Raw genomic sequence first — 16,234 nt, forward strand, 5'->3', positions numbered from 1 at the left:
GGAACCAATCTTCCTCAACCATGGATAAGTAGAGAACATCCCAAGATCTCCACACATGCATTCAAGCTGTTTGGTATCATTTCACAGCAAAAAAAAACGAGTTTTTCGTATTGGGTCCTCTTTTACGCAATCAACTTCCATCGATACAACAGCTGCTGCATCGGTGGCTTCGTGTAACCACCGACGCACTACCTTGTATATGTTATGTCTTGTTCGTCATTTATTGCTTTTTCAGTTCTGCATTTTTCGTTTCGGTTTTTTGGTGCACGCTTAGCGTGGTCAAAAGAAGCATCAGGATTGAACCTCTAGGCAACGTCGGGCTGCAATGCCGGCGCGTGTGTTCCACAACGGCTATATTTCGACGGTCCCTGATTGTAAAGGAGATATTCTACTAGTCTGCACTTGAAAGGACACCACAAGACTTCAGCCATCTCTGTGCAAGCTGCTGAGTAATAACAATGGAGCTGAAGGGTCAATGTACACGTCACCTCCGATGAAGCCTTCCTTTATGGCACTGGGACCGTGAATCGAGGGCTTACTTATGGGAAGGGCAAACTTTCGTCGTGCAGCCGGAAGCGATCGCATGATCAAATGTGCGCCTAAGCTGCTCAATGACTCAAAACATTGCTGCATTGTTCGCTCACACACTCGAAAACTTCAACACCATGTGCACATTCGAGACAATGTTTGAGACAAAATCACAATGACTAGAAGAAGCTTGTGCATAAGTTCGCTTGCTAAGTTCCCATCCTGTGCTCATCAAAGCACTTCAAAAGCACATCGATGCCATCTATCACATTTGTGAATTTGCCTACCATCACTGACAGCATGGACGCAATCCGTAGAATCCTAAGACTCACCACCAAACACGAAGAGCCTCAAAGGAGTGAAGATGCGGTTGATGCTATGTCAAACAGCATGTTCAGCCACGCAATCATGCTCTTCAGCAAACGCTTATTTGGTCCTCTTGTGCCAAGCGATCTCAGTAGCGATCATCAAGCACTTCCCGACTACTTTGGCTCGACTCTTCCAGGAGAAGGAAATTTTTTGAAACCGGAAAATTTGGGTTTTAGGTATTTGATACCACGTACACGGGCTTGTGACTCTCCCGTACAACAGCAGTACCGCCCCGACGAGGTAGTCGTAGAGCTTCTCTGGGAAGCCGAAAATCACGAGGAACGCGACGGGGGGCAAGAGATCATCTTTATACCTGATAATGTTGTGCATCATTCAGTGGACGAATCGTGCCCAGAGGACATGGATTTCACAGAAGTCTTTGAGGTGTTGTACTGCGACAGCGTTCGGGCTGTTTCTTCCACAAACACGAAATTGGATCACAACAAGTATGATGACGATCACGAAAGCGTTATCGACGAACCGTGCTGCAAAAGCTTTCCTCTGGCCGTTGTGAGGAACCGTGCACACATCGAGTTCGAAGTCAGCACCGAGTTGAACGATGAGTTCTTTTCGCGACGGAACCCAGGTAAACGGGTCGATCATCTACCGATCGTTTACCTCAATCTGAGGAGGACAATGGAGGGCAGTTTGTGAGCTTCTTGAGTTTTTCATCGCACGCGTGATTGTTTCCATGTTTGCTGGTCTCCTGTCGATACAGGACACTCCTTCCTCCAAGCTCGTCCTCACATTCCATCTGGTACAATCTTTGCCTTTGTTTCTGTAGTCGCAAACAAATCCATAGGGTACAAAATGCTCTACTCCCATTCTCGTTCCTCACAACTAACAACATCGTCGACATGAGCAGCTCTCAGCCCCCACAAACTCTTCTCGAGAAGCGCAACAAAACTGTCAAAAGGCTAGAGAGTCATACTGAGGCTTCTCAGGGTCCCGAAACTGACGAAACTGACGGATCGACCCCACGCTTGTTACCACTTCCTAGACCAGGCCCTGTCGAGTCGAGCCCAGAGCCAAGCCCGGATACTCTACAGGAACATATTGCTACCCAATCCATCATCAGACCCTCTCGAAACGCATTCGCACGACCAGATGACCGTCCAGGCTTCGGAATCTACGCTGGAAGCTCAGAAAGCAGTGTCCTTCCCGTCTCCCATTCATCTTGTCCCGGTGCGTCTTCCGAACCACCCAAATATACGCCTCTGAGCCTCTCAGCGGATGAGCCAATCCCTCGTGTGGGAGATTCTACTCCTCGACTCTCAGATGTCATCACGCCGTCGCTATCTATCCCCGATAATGCCGCACTTCCTCCATATGCGTTCGCTCCAACAGAAGGGGGCTTCGACTTTGAATTACCTGCACAGAGCCCTAACGCGAACGAAACTACTGTAGTACAACCCACTTCTCACCCCAGCTCTACTGGAACTCCGTGCCTCCCATCAACGCCAGATCTCCATGTCCAGCCTTCCGTCTCATCACTCCGTGCCGCACTGTACCCGCGACCAACACCCACTATGGCAGCAAATCATACCATTCCGCGCCGACAGGTCCAACTTGGAGAGCATATTCCGGACGAGCTACCGACACGTGAGGAACCCCCTGCTCTGACAACCATCGCCCGCATCCAACGCAGCCTAGCCCGAACCTTGCAGATCCGCACTCCGCCCACTAATGTCGCAGCTGCAATCGAAATGAACGACTTTCCTTCATCAGCTGGTGTTCCTCGTCTAGCGCACGATGGAGAGGCCGTCGAGCAGCGGAGGCGTGTGGAGGAACGTCAACGTTTGGAGACTGAGATTACGGAAAGAGGGATTTCGAGGGGGGCGATAGAAGAGAGGAGGCAGCGAGCCTATAGAATCTGGACGCCTGTGTGTGTGATTGCGGGGGTTGTGCTTTTTGCGGTCATTTATGTTTCAGTGACGAAGGGGGAGTAGGATCAAGCGTGGGCAGTGAGTGCAGCGTGTGTCTCAAATCTGTCCTGTACCTTTCGACAAAGGTCGTTCGGCTTGGCTAGGTGTACTTCAGGGGTAGCTTTGTGCTTATGAATTGAGTCCTTTTTTCTTCTATCTTCTTTTGAGGACATCTGTGCTTCACACAACCAACTTGATCTTCAACTTGTCCCCATCCACAATCTCCTCTCTCTTGCTCTCCAAGACTCCAACGTCCCATGTGGCAGATACGTACCTATTGCTTGGTCAATTTCTTCTTGCACATGTACTCTAACAACCATGACATACCTTCCGTTCAACCACGCCCTCTCCTGAGAAGTTAACCAAACCACAAAGCCTCCACAAAGCTCCGCTGTATCAATCAAATCTATCTCTGTTAGCAAAGTGCCCTATTCACCACGACAACATCATTATAAGTGAAAACGTACAGGGCTTGATTTCCTCGACGCCACTCGACAGCTTGGTCTCCACACTACCCGGATGCAACCCCACAACATTGACCCCCCTCCCGCCATACTCAGCAGCCACAAACTCACTCATACGCTGCAGCGCCAACTTGCTAACGCCATACGCGCTCCCACCCGGCGAAACAATTACCGCGCCAACAGACGTAACATTGACCACATTAACGTGCGCAGCCTGCGCCGCCGCCGTAGCCGCGAGGAGCGGCAGAAACGCATGCAGCAACAGCAGCGGACCCTTGAGATTGACTTCCAACACAGTCCAGTACGCCTCCAGATCCGTATCAGCCAGGGGCGCCCAGGAACAGCTCATGCCAGCGTTGTTGACGAGGACGTCGAGCCTTCCCTCTTGGTCGCACACGCTCGCAGCGAGCTTCTTGATGGCCGGGCCATCGGTCACGCTCAACACTTCTTTACGCACGCGCACGCTGCTGTTGGTTTTCTGGATCGCGCTGCTTACCTCGTCTAGCTCGGATGAGGTGCGCGCGCATAGGATGATCGTGCTGGCCGAGGCGTGTGCGTACTGTAGTGCAATGGCTCGGCCGATGCCGCGGCCTGCTCCTGTGATGAGGACGACTTTTCCGGATTGTTTGAGTGTTGGATTCGATGTAGCGTCGATGGCTGGGTATATGTCGTTGTGCAGGTTGGCCATGCCGACAAAGTCGTATCCTGAGTCGGGTGGAAGGGGAGGTGCTTGTTCCGATGCCATGGTGAAAGGAGCTGTATCTCGTTGGTGATAGTGCTGGAGATTCGTTATCGTTCTGTGGACAATCGGGTTTTGTTTATTGTATGGTTGTGATTGTGACCTTGACTCTCAGATATACATTTGAGCATCAAGATGATACATGTAATACTCTACACGTTATGATATAGTCGATCCATTCAAATGGGTCGACTAGCGCAGATGCCCAACAGCCCAACGCTAGCTCAAATGGGAAGGATGTGGGAATGTCGGTAGATGCCAGGAAGTTATCCCCACCTTGATCCCATGCCTATACCATTCGATCTCAGGTCATCAATCTGCTCCCTGCACCTAAATCGTAAGCGGCTCGTACGAAGTACATTCATGCGCTCGGCCTGAGCCTCGGACATAAGCACAAGAACCCGGAAACCCGAATACCGCGTGGAGAACCGCTATGTTTGCCTTAGCAGTGAGCACTTCTACGGGCCGTTGGGCATGTGTGCTTCTCAAATCCAGCCATATCTGACAAGCGCGTTTAGTGCCGGTACGAGTGGCGCAGTTAACTCAAACAGCATCTCTTCAAGCCTTTTTTGACGGACGAAGCTGCTAGCTAGAAGGACACGGAGGGAACATTTTGGAAAACAGGGTTGAAAGCAGAGCAGACCCTGCATATGTATATACGTCATGCCATCTCTGGGATCCACAGCTCCCCACAAGGTTGCTTGGACGCCTTTCGGCAATTGGAACCACGTTGTACGTGCACAAACTTTGACGTGTGCGTGGCATTCATTAGTACAGTATCCAAATTCAACCACTCAATCCCTAGAAAATGTCTTCTAACCCGTGCTGATCCCAAGTCGACTCGCCCTTAGCAACGCTGTCTCTGACCTTCCAGTACTGGTGATTGAATTCCCAAAACTCTTCACCCGTGGTTGCATCCCGCGTCTTTGTGAACCACTTGGGAACGAATTCCTCGCCCTGCTCTTCCCTCTTCCTCCTCGTGGCCCTCTGTTTTTCTTCAACGCGGTTCTTCTCCGTCGCTGCAAAATCGTAGGCTCCATCCTCCATCGCTCTCTGATCAGGTCGCAGTCGCGTATCAGTCGGCGCAACAACAGGGCGCAGTTTGTCGTTGATGTCGTTAAGCGTGACAACGAAAGGTGTAAGGTTGAATGGGATACCTGTGGGACGCTCGTGTGCCTGCCAGACGAGGAAAGCTTTGTTATCGTCGTGTTTGCTTGCTTTGCCGCCCTTGTCAATGTCTGCGTCCTCGAACCCGGGTGTGAAGCGCGCATAAATCTTGTCATTCCAGCGACCACCAATGGACCAGCGAACGCGACCATCGGCGCCGAGTACCTTGCCAACGACTTGGTATGCGGACGAGGCTTTCCAGCCACGGGCTTTGAAGTCGAGTTGGCAGACTTCGCCCGTGGTCCAGTTCTTGACTTCCATAGGACCGTAATTGTCGACGACAGGGTTACCCGTGATGATACCAATAACAGAGGATGTGACTTTCTTCCAGGTATACAGTTCCTCTTTCCCACCGTTCGCGGTGGGGCGGAGGCGTAGGAACCAGGTGCCAAGTGGGTTGATGTCGAACGACTTGCCGTAGAATTTGGACTTGACAGCAGACTCGCCGTAATAGTCCCATTTTGCCGCTTCTGCGTAGGCAGCGCCGACGGGTGGATGGTGGCTGACCTGTTCGATGAAAAAGCGGAAGCCTTTGTCCGGCCTAGCATACTCGAACGATTCGCCAAGGAGAGGGTTGAAGGGCTTAGCGACGCGGCCAATAGTCGAGGCATACTCGGAGGCAGCGAAGGCAGCAACGTAAAGCATCCGTTCGCTAGAGTCAGCGCGCTCAGCGGCAATGTCAAGGAGGTCAGTGTATTCCATGTCTTCAGCGCAACGTTGCAAAAGCGACGTGGGCTCGTTGAAGGACACAGGCAGTGTCATCTTCGTCATGTCTTTACCGATCATAGACTTGAGGATACCCTGCATATGGTCAGTCTTTGCAACTCTGAGTTGGCGGGTTTGCAACTTACCCAGAGGGAGATCTTGGGTCTGTCATCAGCATCCATGGCGAGCTTCTGTCGTGGCCCGTCTTCGTAACCCTTGAACCCTGTGGCAATCTCGGCAAGCTTCTGTTCAAAGACATCTCCGGAAGTGCCAACAGATGGTGCATCTGGTGTTTTTGTCTCTTCGCTTTGGTGCAGCCCAGGCATCTCTACAACCTCGACCTCGCCAGCGCCTACAGCATCGAAGAACTCCTCGTCATCTTCCGATTCAGAGTCGGAGATATCCGCTGCAAGGTCAGCAAGAGTAGCTTTCCTTTTGACTTGGCCAGAAAAGCTAGGCTTTGGTCGGGCCAGCTCTTGCTGCTGTGCGCCATCTTCAGGCGCCTCGACAAACTCGTCCACGTCCTTGTTGGCCGGTCCTGGTCCTTCGTAGTCCTCGAGAGCTTCTCGTAACGCCTTCTTCGTCTTGCGTCGCTTTTCCTCAGACTCGCCAATCTTCTGCTCGAGCTCTTCCTGCTCCCGAGCGACCTTCGCCATGCTGTCTTCCCACATGCGACGTACATTGGCCTCGCGGTCAAGGCGATACTGCCAGTAAGCGTCGCGGTCCCTCGATATACGTAGCAGGTCCCCAATCAGCCCTTTGAGGTTGCCGATGGCGGACTCATAGGAGACTAAGGCTTGCAGCATAGCAGGGTCAGCGATTTGCATGGTAGGATTTTTAGCCTTCTCGGCCTGTAACGCAGAAGAGACTGAAGTCAGCAGGTCGAGCTGGAGCTTCGCGGACTGAGCTGTGATATTGAACGCATCCTTGTTGTGCGGCTTCGCTTCACGACTACTGTCGTCGTCGTTGAAGTCATCGTCATCATCGTCATCAACCGTGGGAGCGCCGAGATGGCTGGAGTACCTGCCCAACTCATGAGCACCAAGACTAGGCTCGTATGCGCTTCCAGGGTCTTCTGTGTACGACACAGCGGTACGCGACGTGTCGATGCTGGTGAGCGGTATACCCAGGTTGTTGGGGGAGGGAGGAACCAAGTTCCTGGATCCTGCCATTCTCGAGCTGCTAAGGCTCGAAGAATCGCCCTCTTTGGAAAGTAGCTCCACTTTAGCTTGCTTCAACGCCTGTTGGTCTTGTGTCGCGCGCTTCTCTTCTTCGCGAGCCTCGTCCTTGGCCCACTGAATGGCGTTATTCAGAGCCCAGTACCAGCGCTTTGCCTCCACTTGATGATTCGCCTTCAAGTGATACTTGACTGAAGATTTGCCCTGGATCTCGAAGCGCTGTTTGTCTTGTGGATCCATATAAAGCGTGCCGATGCGCATGTTGATCGCGCCACGGCATGCAGAGCCAGTGTCATCTGCCTAGGTCAATACATGCACAACAGTCGATCTGTAAGTAGCTTACCCTGATGCTTGTAGTAGCTGAGCACACCATCTTCCAGCACAAACCATCGTAGCTTGTAGCCGCTCGTGTAGTTGGTCCACTTCTTAAGGTAGCCCTTCATTTCGCGCGATTCTTTGGAGCCCATGCCACTCTCAGACGAAGCTCCGGGCTGCGGTTGACCAGCAAGAATGGTCTTTTCTTGGATACCTCGCTGAGCGGCGGCGGCGGCGGGTGAGCGCTTCAAGATGGCACGCGTGCGGTCGTCTTTGGTGTAGTCTTGTGGAAGCTTGCCCTTACGGTCACGACGGAACGGGTCTGCGCCGTTCAGCAGCAACAATTGAGCCAGCTTCACGTCCTTGTTCTTGGCTGCCTGGTGTAGTAGCGTGCCACCAGCGTCGATGACAACAGGGTCGGTCGAGAGCTCCCCACCGTTGACGTCCAGTGTGCTCTGAATGCGCGCATCTTGCAGCACTGTCTCCAAGGTGTCCAGGTCGCCAGCGCCCACCAGCTGCTGTATCCTCTTTACGTTTGTGTCAATGAAGATGGAGCGGGCCAGCTGCAGCTGTTGGAAGATGTCTGGGGTGCGAGCGAGGTCTAGAGGGGTCTGGCCGCTGTAGTTTGTGATGGAGTCGTTGATGCCCGTTTGATCGAGCAAGATTCGCACTACGGGAGCGCGACCCAGGGTGGCTGCAAGGTGGAGGGGTGTGTTGCCGTCGCGGTCACGGCCATTAACATCGACGGGCGAGTCCGGCGTGGCTGTTGCGTTGGACAGGACGAACTCGATGACGGGCAGCTCGGCGCACTGAATGGCTAGGTGCAGAATTGAAGTGCCCTCGGTGCGCGTATTGGGCAGCTGCAGGGACGGCCTGCCGCCTTCGCTGTCGCCCGGCGCCGACTGCTCGCGGATAGCCTTTGAGATGGCGGCCGTGTCGCCGTTGCGCAGCGACTCGAAGACACGGAACAGCTTGACCGACTGCTCGATCGACCCACCTTTGATCGTAGGCGACGCTGGGGCTGCGGGGTGCTGCTGGGCGCTGCTGCCGTTGCCCTCACTGGAGCCGCCGGCCGTCGACATGGCGGCGGGCATATTTGCAGGCAGCTTCTTGGAGAGGCTGCGCTGGTGGCTCGTCACTGGAGAGCTCAGGGAAGCTTGCGACGAGTTGGGCGGCGAGTTGCCGGCCGTGTTGGTGGTGCTGCCTTCTGCAGACGGCGGCGCCGGGGGGCCTTCCGTTTTGGAGGTGACGCGCTTCAGCATGTGCTTGACGTTCTGCGACTTGGAGCGCTTGTGCCTGCGAGTGAAGGTCAGCGTCAGCCAGAGTCGGCCAGAGTCGACCGGGCTCTGACATGGGCTTGTCCCCGCCGTCGCACAGCACGTGAGCCTGTGGCATTGGAGGGCACTCACCCTTCCATGGTGCCGTGATTGGACGCAGCGGGCGCCCGTTGCCGGCCAAGAAGCGCCGCCTGGTTAAATGTGGAGGATAGAGGGGTAGTCGGGGTGGGGAATCAGGTATACAGGATGGAAGGCATAGGTGTGTATAGATGTTACTGATTCTCCGGTTGGGCCAGGTGCTGGACTTTTGTCTGCTTCACACCTCACCAGCTCGTACTCGTCCAGTAGTGGCGGGGCTTCGACTATGTACGTCAGGGGCCTCAACCCCCATGTCTCGGGCCTATCAGAAAACCGCTCTAGCAACCACTTGGATTTGGCGCACATGCGCCGGTGCTCTCAACTCGCACCACAGGGCCACAGCCTTGCACTCGGTCCTTCAGTGACAGCTCATTGAGATCCGGAGCCCTGGCCCTCGACCTACCAACTTGGCCGCCCATAGCTGCCCGTTCAAGTACAAAGAAAGCTGGCACGGGACTACGACACGTGTCGAGCACGTGCACGTGCTAAAGGGGACTTTCAATACGGACACCGAGTTCTGCTAAATTTGAAGCTTATTCCTATTACACCGAGCCGGCAATGTACAGACTTGGATAGTAGTCGTGTGCTGTCAGCATTGATTGAAAGCGTGGAGATGACATGACTACATAGATGCAGTCACTCCGCCAATAGCATATTTCACGCAGCATACACGCGTCATAGTAAACCACGTTTGGACTGTCATGAACTTTTGGTCATTCCTTCGTCTAGCATGGCCGTGATGGATACCTAGCCAAACAATTCTCTTGCCTAGCTAAGCCCGGGTATATGCATCCCTCTACATCGCGCAATCCAAAACTAGTCTAGTAGAAGAAACCGAGGATCTTGCCAGCAACGTGCTTGCGGCGAGCCTCCTCGTGGTCCATGATGCCGGCGGAGGTGGTCAGGACGATGTAACCGAATTGACGCGAGGGCAGGAGCTTGACAACCCACTTCTCCATGTCGCGGAGCTGGACGTTGTAGCGGGGGGAGATGACACCGGTCTTGTTGATGCGGCCGTTAAGCTGGATAACGATCTTGCCGTTGCGGTGGTCGTCGACCTCTTCGAACTCGCCAATGTAGCCTGACACAAACGTTAGGTCTGTGAAGAAGGGATATGTTGCGCAAAATTAAACATCGGACATCATGGAAGGGTTCCGAGGATGTGTAAGTTCTCCGCAGTTAATATACCGGACACTTAAAGCCCAAAGACCGTAGAGAAGACAGGATCATTGGGAAGTTATCAGCCCGGAGAGAGGGGCGAAGAACCAGATGTATGCGCAACAAAGAAGGAGATCGACGTACCGTGACGCTGCATGACGGTCAAGAACTTGACAATGACCTTGGAGGAAGGGCGGATCATGACCTGGCGCTTGCCGGCCTTCTCAGCGTTGTTGATGGCGTTGAGCGCATCGTTGAGGACGGAAGTCTTGACCATTTTGGCGATTTATCGAAGATTCTCAATGGCGAGGGGCGACTGAGGTATCTATGCAGAAATTGTGGTTAGTCTCCAGATGCCAGAGCATGGAGAGTGCCCTCAGCCAGCAGCTTTGGAGGGTTCTTCAGCTCTTGTCGCAGAGAGGAGCAGTGTCAGGCTCATCCTTGCGGACGAGCGCGATTGCTTCCCCTGGCTCTCTGAAGGGCACTCATCGGAACAGACACAACATACCTCGTGAGGGCGCGGGTGGGATAGCGAGAGACGTGCGTGTCCTGCGATGGAAAGTTCGACGTGGGTGCAATTTCGCGCTCGGCTAGCAAGTGGCCTTGGCGCGATGGCCTGTGCGCCCGGCTCCTGCCAAACCCCATCACGACCCTGAACCTTGGACTTTACCACCTCTGTGTGCAGCGAGCGTCAGATCCATGTAAACGGCGTGCGCACCCATGCACCGTGTATGCGACGCATCAGTAACATCCAATTCGATGTTCGCCACCATAGACACGCCCTCACGTGCCCTCGCGAGTCCCTGACACTCTTAGTCATGACGTGCTATCTCCCGCGTTTGCCTCCCAAGTCCCTCCACAAGTATCCTATCTCCTAGCGTCAAGTCTTTCCTTTGCATCACTTCAACATGTCTGAAGCTTGCTGCACCTGCGCTACGCTGCTATCGTCCATTCCACCGACCTACGATGAGAAGACCGAGAAGCCAACGCAGTTCGAGCGCCGGCTTGAGTGCTGCGGTCGTGCCATATGCGCCCGCTGCTTGACCGATAACCCACGATTTGCAAGCTATTGTCCCTTCTGCCAGATATCGACCGGTCCTTCCGCGTTGCCAGCACAAGGCCTACGCGACCCTCCTACATATTCGCCACACGCCGATGGTCAAGCGGATGATGAGTTGCCACCCTACACAGCACACAATGCGCTGCAACCGCCGTGCGAGAAGAAGACGAGCACAGAAAATGCACCCGATGTCCTACACTTTGTCGATCAGAACAACGATACAATAGCATCGCTATCGCTGGCCTATGGCGTACCTCCAGATGCATTGCGCCGTGCGAACAAGATGTTTGCAGATCATCTTCTAGCAGCGCGCAGAACCGTACTGATACCAGGGGAGTTTTACAAGGGCGGAGTTAGTCTCAGTCCTCGCCCACTGGAAGGCGAAGAGGAAGAGGTCAAGAAGACTAAACTGAGGAAGTTTATGGTAGGATGCAAGGTTGCCGAGTAGGTACCCTGGTGGATGTGCACAGCTAGCCAAGGTTTATAGAGAGCTGACCAGAGCGTAGATACGATGTCGCTGTCCTTTACCTCGAGCAAGCTGGATATAATCTCGAAAGCGCAATGACTGCCTTTAAAGCCGACGAAAAGTGGGAGAAGGACCATCCCCTGCAGGCCGCAAAGAAAGGAAAGCAGCCTGCGCCGCAAAGTTCTGGAAAGCGGAGATGGTTTGGCGGAAGTGGAGGCGGAATCACAGGCCAACTATAGATACACCAGCTGGTTATACTCCAATTGTTCAAGGGCGGCAATGCGGGCGTCCGGCTGAATTCTGGTCTCAGCATGATCACGCTGAGCACAGCAAGGCGTTACTGACTTGGAATGAACACTCGATACACAACTCTGGTTATAAGAAGGGACAACGATGGTCACACCATATTTACAACCTTTACTTCCAGAATTTCTATTGGAACATCTTCATGAAGATACACTCTTCCACTACTCCAGGCTTAATGTTACATTTGGTGCGACTCTTGTTCTCTGTACGCTCAGCCAATCACTACGCGGCAGCGCCAAAGGCCCACTCATCGCTAAGCGCCGAACCTCATACCCCTGTACACACCCCTCGAAGCGCTGCCCATGCATCGATTGGTTTCAGAAGCTGCACCATGCTCACAGACAGTCGTTGGGCGAAGTTCATTCGCCAGAAATTCGAATGCTTTTCATGCTTGCCACTAAATGCATCCTAGCTTGTGCTACATCCCGAGCGACACGACAGCCATTGTGCTTAACTGCACATCCAAACATGATCCAGTGGACGAATAGCAGGCTGTTCCTCTGGCCTTCAAGTGAAGACCATGCAAAATGTCCCCTTCCGGCAAAATCGGCTGCAGCCTGTAAGCTAAAGCATCCCTTTTTGGTGCCGACATGCGTCTACGCGCCGAGGAGTACCAACAGCATCGCCAGCCGCAGAGCCTAGGAAAGCGGCAAGACAGATGACCGTCAGTTCTGTTCCTCGAAGTGGTTATTTTGGGACTTTCAATACCCACATGGGGTATTGGTGGGCGTGAAACAACGACTGCGACCGTCGAGTTTTAAAGCATGGTCAACCCCCCTCAAATCACCATTATCCAGGCACACAAGGGCAACTGCTATTCTTCGTTGTTCATTTGTTTCAAGGGTCAGACACTCCTGTACAAACACACTTTATCCCTCAAAACTCCTATTGACTATACTGGTGCTCTCGCCATTGTCGTCTGCCACGAACCTCCGTCTTTACAAGAGAGAAACATAATCGCAAAATCGACACGATGAAGATCAACCCAGCACCCCTCCACCTTGCGCAAACTATCCTCACAGCCCTTATCATTGTGTTCAGCATTGCTATTCTCGGTACTAGCGCACATACTCTCGATGTTTTCAACAAACAACAGACCTCCAACCCGTGGTGGTATGTGTATCCTCACTGCCTATCTACCATATAGCAATACTGACATCAAAAGGCTACCCATGTGGCCACAGCACTTTGATGTTCACGGGACAAAAGCATTGCTCGCCTCGTCCATCGTAACTCTTGTCCTGACGTCTGCATTCCTCGTCGCCTCCTACATCCCCAGCGTACGCTCCACCCATTTCAACCTATCAGCCTCGCATGAAAGAAACTAATCACAAGCCACAGCTGAACCTCAAGCAAAAGCACACCCTCCGCGCCGCCCTCTCTCTGTGCTGTATCCTCCCCTCGCTCCTCCTGACCCTCATCTCCACAGTCTGGGGCCACATCCTCAACCGCCAAACGCCCGACATCGATACCATCCAGACCTGGTCGTGTAAATACCAACACAGCTCCCCGCTGCGCCAGGACCTGACCCTGCCCTCCAACATGGGTAACTCAAACTTCAGCGCCGTCTGCCGCGAATCGCGATTCGCCCTCTACGGTACTCTAATCACCTTCTTGTTGTTGGGGTTCAGCATGGTGTTGAGTTTCGTGTGCTGGGGCGCGGACAAGTACGCTGCGAGGCAGCAGAGGAAGAACGGCGAGACGGGCGAGGAGGGGAGCGTTGCGGAGCTAAGTTATGTCCCCAAGGCCTATGCGCCGTAAGTGCGTTCTTTGTGTTGGCGGATTGGATGTGAGAGTAGCGGGTAGATGGCTATTCTTGCTTTCGAGACGATTTGAGACATGGATGGCATTTTTGGAAAGGCGTTTTTGGCGTTGTAGATCCTGTACGCAGGATTTGGAGTAGTCGAGATATTACAATGTTTCAATGATTTGAGAACAACAGAGCTTTCATCAACAATTACTAGCCTCGCTGAAAACTGTTAGTTGTGTGATCGTATTGTTTAGTAATTACATCAGGGACAAGTGTGACCAAGTGCAATGCTGAATTAAGGCTCATTATATACAAAAGCCCAGTCAGAGACTTGAGCCGGGTTCAATTACCGCCATACAGGGCAAACCTTGGTGCAATCACTACAATTCCTTCCATTGTCTCAACTTCACAAAGCGCAGCAGGAAAAGACTTATGCGAGCTGGCCACGGACAGCACCAGGGAGAAACTGGCGGGTGTGAGAGTCGGTGAAGAAGCCAGCAGGGTTGGCAACAATTTGACGGACGTGGAAGGCAGCGCCAGTATCAGCGCCGTCTGTGCCGTTGATGCCAGTCTTGAAGGGCCCAGTTATGCAGCCAGTAGAGATGCGGCGCTCATCGGGGCCAGCAGGGTTGGGGAAGGCAATACGAGGAGGGCCTGAGCGGCCCTTGACTGCCTCGTGGATATGTGTGGATGTCAGAGCTGCAGACCGGTACTCGCCGGTAACGCCGGAGAGGGTGATGTTCTGTTCATGTTAGTCTGTGTACTGAGGTATTGTGCGGAGAAGAGAACGTACGTAGCAGATGGTGTTGTCGGCAATGTTGATGCCGTACTTGAAAAGACCCTTAGCGCCAGGCTGGCCAGGAGCGGGAATTTGGGTGGTGTTGATGACCTGTTCGGGTGTGGCCTTCACGACGTACTCGGCGTCGAAGTAGAAGAGCTTCTCGTTCTTCTTCCAGTCGTCGTTCTTCTGGTTCCACTTGTCGTCAAGGTCCTTCTTGCAGTCTTTGATATAGGTCTTCTTGTCGATGACCTTGTTGTGGGGCTCAGCGGTAGGAGCAGCAACGGCAAGAGCCGCTGTCAGGATGGTGATGAAAGCGGGTGCGGAGAAGTACATCTTGGTTGTGTGTGTTTTGTTGTGTAGTGAAGGTTATTTTCAGTGATCGAAAGAAATGAGAGTTGCAATGGCTGATGATGAGAATCCGGAGGTACTTTTTCTCTGCTTTATACAACAGCGGGCCCTCTCTACATGTTCCATGATCCCCACATACGCAGTCAGCATGAGTTCAACTACGTCGGTGTACCACGGCGTGACTTGGACGAACGTCGTAGGGTCTTGGTATCGTTGTTTAGTGCCTTTGTGAGATCTGAACAGCTCGGAAGCCAAGACATCTGCTGTGATTTGTATTGAGACTCACAGTAGTAGATCTTAGTGAGTATTTCAGCGCGATGATTGCCATCGGTAAGTGTCCAATGCGCGTAAGGCTGGTCTTGGGAGACCGCCCTGCCCGGACGGACGATCTCCATACCCACATGTGCAGCCAACGGGAGGATTACAGGGACTAAGTCTTGGAACCTCACCAAATCATAACAATGAATTGGGAACCAAAAATAATTTACCTTGGCCTTGGATGCAGACAACCCAGTCCTTCCAGGTGGGAAGCCTATTGAGCTTGTGTTATTCTAAGTCATGATCGCCTTCCAAGGTATCGCCTAGATGACTTGGTACGGATAGTAAGAGTTCCGTAGCGTCTGCTACCCAGAAGCGCGAAGCCCTGACTTTTATCGAGTCCCAGACGAGACAAGCGCTGAAGCTATGTTGCCGCCTTTGGCCTTAACATGAATTTTGAAGTGGCTGTGTATGGGTGGACATGAGGTGGAGAGCCAGTAGCCTTGCTCTGATCCTCTTGGCAGGCCCGCATCCAGAGGAACCCTGTCCTGGGCTTCTGTCATTAGAGACACCAAAGCTACAGGCGCGGGGAAGGCTTGGCTAGGCCTGGACTTCAACCCACACCACGGTTGAAAAGCAGACTTGCTGCAGGCGGCGCATACACCGTGGGAAAACGCGACAATGTTGAGATGATGTGTGCTGAGAGCCAAGTCTAACGAACAAAAAGCAGGCCGGCAGCTAGACAATCCTCATTTTCAATTCTCAAAGACTGGTGATCTAATGACATCACCAACGCCTTGTCGGCCAAGACTTTTACAGACGGGCTATTGTCCGCACGAAACCACGGCAATCGGCAGCATGGCAAAGATGTAGAGAGTTCGAATGCTGCTGCAAGGTGCAGCCTCATGATAGACGCTTGGTGAAGTAGGGATTTTGTGCTGTACCCAGGCAGGCCACCGTGACTGCACTTACGTACATAGACCGCCATGAGTAAGTGAGTGATTCTTTATACACCAGGCGGCCGCTGAATCGTACAGTTCTGGGTGCCATGGTAGTACACTATTGTCGAAAGGTGTCTGGACAATTGCGACGTTGTAAATGAAGGTACCCGCGATCATGCCGACTATGGTAGTGTCCTCTGACGCGAGCGACCGTTTGCCCCTGCCCAGCAGGAGGCTGGAAACGTAACGTTAATCTCGCACTACCTTTGTAAATATGTTGGTTCGGAATCTGGTCTGTGCGTTTCTAGGTTGCAATCTTATAATTCAGCTTTCCAGTCTATTGATCGCAAACGTCGATAGC

General features: G+C 53.0%; 8 protein-coding genes across 8 annotated transcripts, besides 2 other annotated features; 4 read left to right on the forward strand and 4 right to left on the reverse strand.

Moving 5' to 3' along the window:
* Positions 1 to 936: 936 nt before the first annotated feature.
* On the forward strand, positions 937 to 1,551 carry EKO05_0007015 (uncharacterized protein; the record flags this gene model as incomplete). Its single annotated transcript, XM_038946279.2, has 1 exon — positions 937 to 1,551. One exon carries the CDS (start codon positions 937 to 939, stop codon positions 1,549 to 1,551), a length of 615 nt encoding a protein of 204 aa, XP_038797541.2.
* Positions 1,552 to 1,754: 203 nt separating this feature from the next.
* EKO05_0007016 (uncharacterized protein) lies at positions 1,755 to 2,846 on the forward strand (the record flags this gene model as incomplete). The annotated part of the gene is made up of 1 exon (XM_038946280.1): positions 1,755 to 2,846. One exon carries the CDS (start codon positions 1,755 to 1,757, stop codon positions 2,844 to 2,846), a length of 1,092 nt encoding a protein of 363 aa, XP_038797542.1.
* Positions 2,847 to 3,002: 156 nt separating this feature from the next.
* Positions 3,003 to 4,031, reverse strand: EKO05_0007017 (uncharacterized protein; the record flags this gene model as incomplete). Its single annotated transcript, XM_038940683.1, has 3 exons — positions 3,003 to 3,096; positions 3,150 to 3,228; positions 3,290 to 4,031. The coding sequence occupies 3 exons, from the start codon at positions 4,029 to 4,031 to the stop codon at positions 3,003 to 3,005; spliced, it is 915 nt and encodes a 304-aa protein (XP_038797543.1).
* Positions 3,496 to 3,555: a tandem repeat.
* Positions 4,032 to 4,826: 795 nt separating the features above from the next.
* EKO05_0007018 (uncharacterized protein) lies at positions 4,827 to 8,807 on the reverse strand (the record flags this gene model as incomplete). Its single annotated transcript, XM_038940791.1, has 4 exons — positions 4,827 to 5,993; positions 6,044 to 7,371; positions 7,419 to 8,686; positions 8,800 to 8,807. The coding sequence occupies 4 exons, from the start codon at positions 8,805 to 8,807 to the stop codon at positions 4,827 to 4,829; spliced, it is 3,771 nt and encodes a 1,256-aa protein (XP_038797544.1).
* Positions 6,854 to 6,889: a tandem repeat.
* Positions 8,808 to 9,626: 819 nt separating the features above from the next.
* On the reverse strand, positions 9,627 to 10,240 carry EKO05_0007019 (40S ribosomal protein S22; the record flags this gene model as incomplete). Its single annotated transcript, XM_038940902.1, has 2 exons — positions 9,627 to 9,886; positions 10,108 to 10,240. The coding sequence occupies 2 exons, from the start codon at positions 10,238 to 10,240 to the stop codon at positions 9,627 to 9,629; spliced, it is 393 nt and encodes a 130-aa protein (XP_038797545.1).
* Positions 10,241 to 10,871: 631 nt separating this feature from the next.
* On the forward strand, positions 10,872 to 11,728 carry EKO05_0007020 (uncharacterized protein; the record flags this gene model as incomplete). The annotated part of the gene is made up of 2 exons (XM_038940667.1): positions 10,872 to 11,467; positions 11,530 to 11,728. 2 exons carry the CDS (start codon positions 10,872 to 10,874, stop codon positions 11,726 to 11,728), a joined length of 795 nt encoding a protein of 264 aa, XP_038797546.1.
* A 1,040-nt stretch (positions 11,729 to 12,768) lies between these two features.
* EKO05_0007021 (uncharacterized protein) lies at positions 12,769 to 13,556 on the forward strand (the record flags this gene model as incomplete). The annotated part of the gene is made up of 3 exons (XM_038940641.1): positions 12,769 to 12,908; positions 12,961 to 13,075; positions 13,137 to 13,556. 3 exons carry the CDS (start codon positions 12,769 to 12,771, stop codon positions 13,554 to 13,556), a joined length of 675 nt encoding a protein of 224 aa, XP_038797547.1.
* A 419-nt stretch (positions 13,557 to 13,975) lies between these two features.
* EKO05_0007022 (uncharacterized protein) lies at positions 13,976 to 14,659 on the reverse strand (the record flags this gene model as incomplete). Its single annotated transcript, XM_038940760.1, has 2 exons — positions 13,976 to 14,287; positions 14,339 to 14,659. The coding sequence occupies 2 exons, from the start codon at positions 14,657 to 14,659 to the stop codon at positions 13,976 to 13,978; spliced, it is 633 nt and encodes a 210-aa protein (XP_038797548.1).
* Positions 14,660 to 16,234: the final 1,575 nt, after the last annotated feature.

The sequence above is a fragment of the Ascochyta rabiei genome, chromosome 11 (assembly GCF_004011695.2).
Source record: "Ascochyta rabiei chromosome 11, complete sequence".
NCBI lineage: Eukaryota > Fungi > Ascomycota > Dothideomycetes > Pleosporales > Didymellaceae > Ascochyta > Ascochyta rabiei.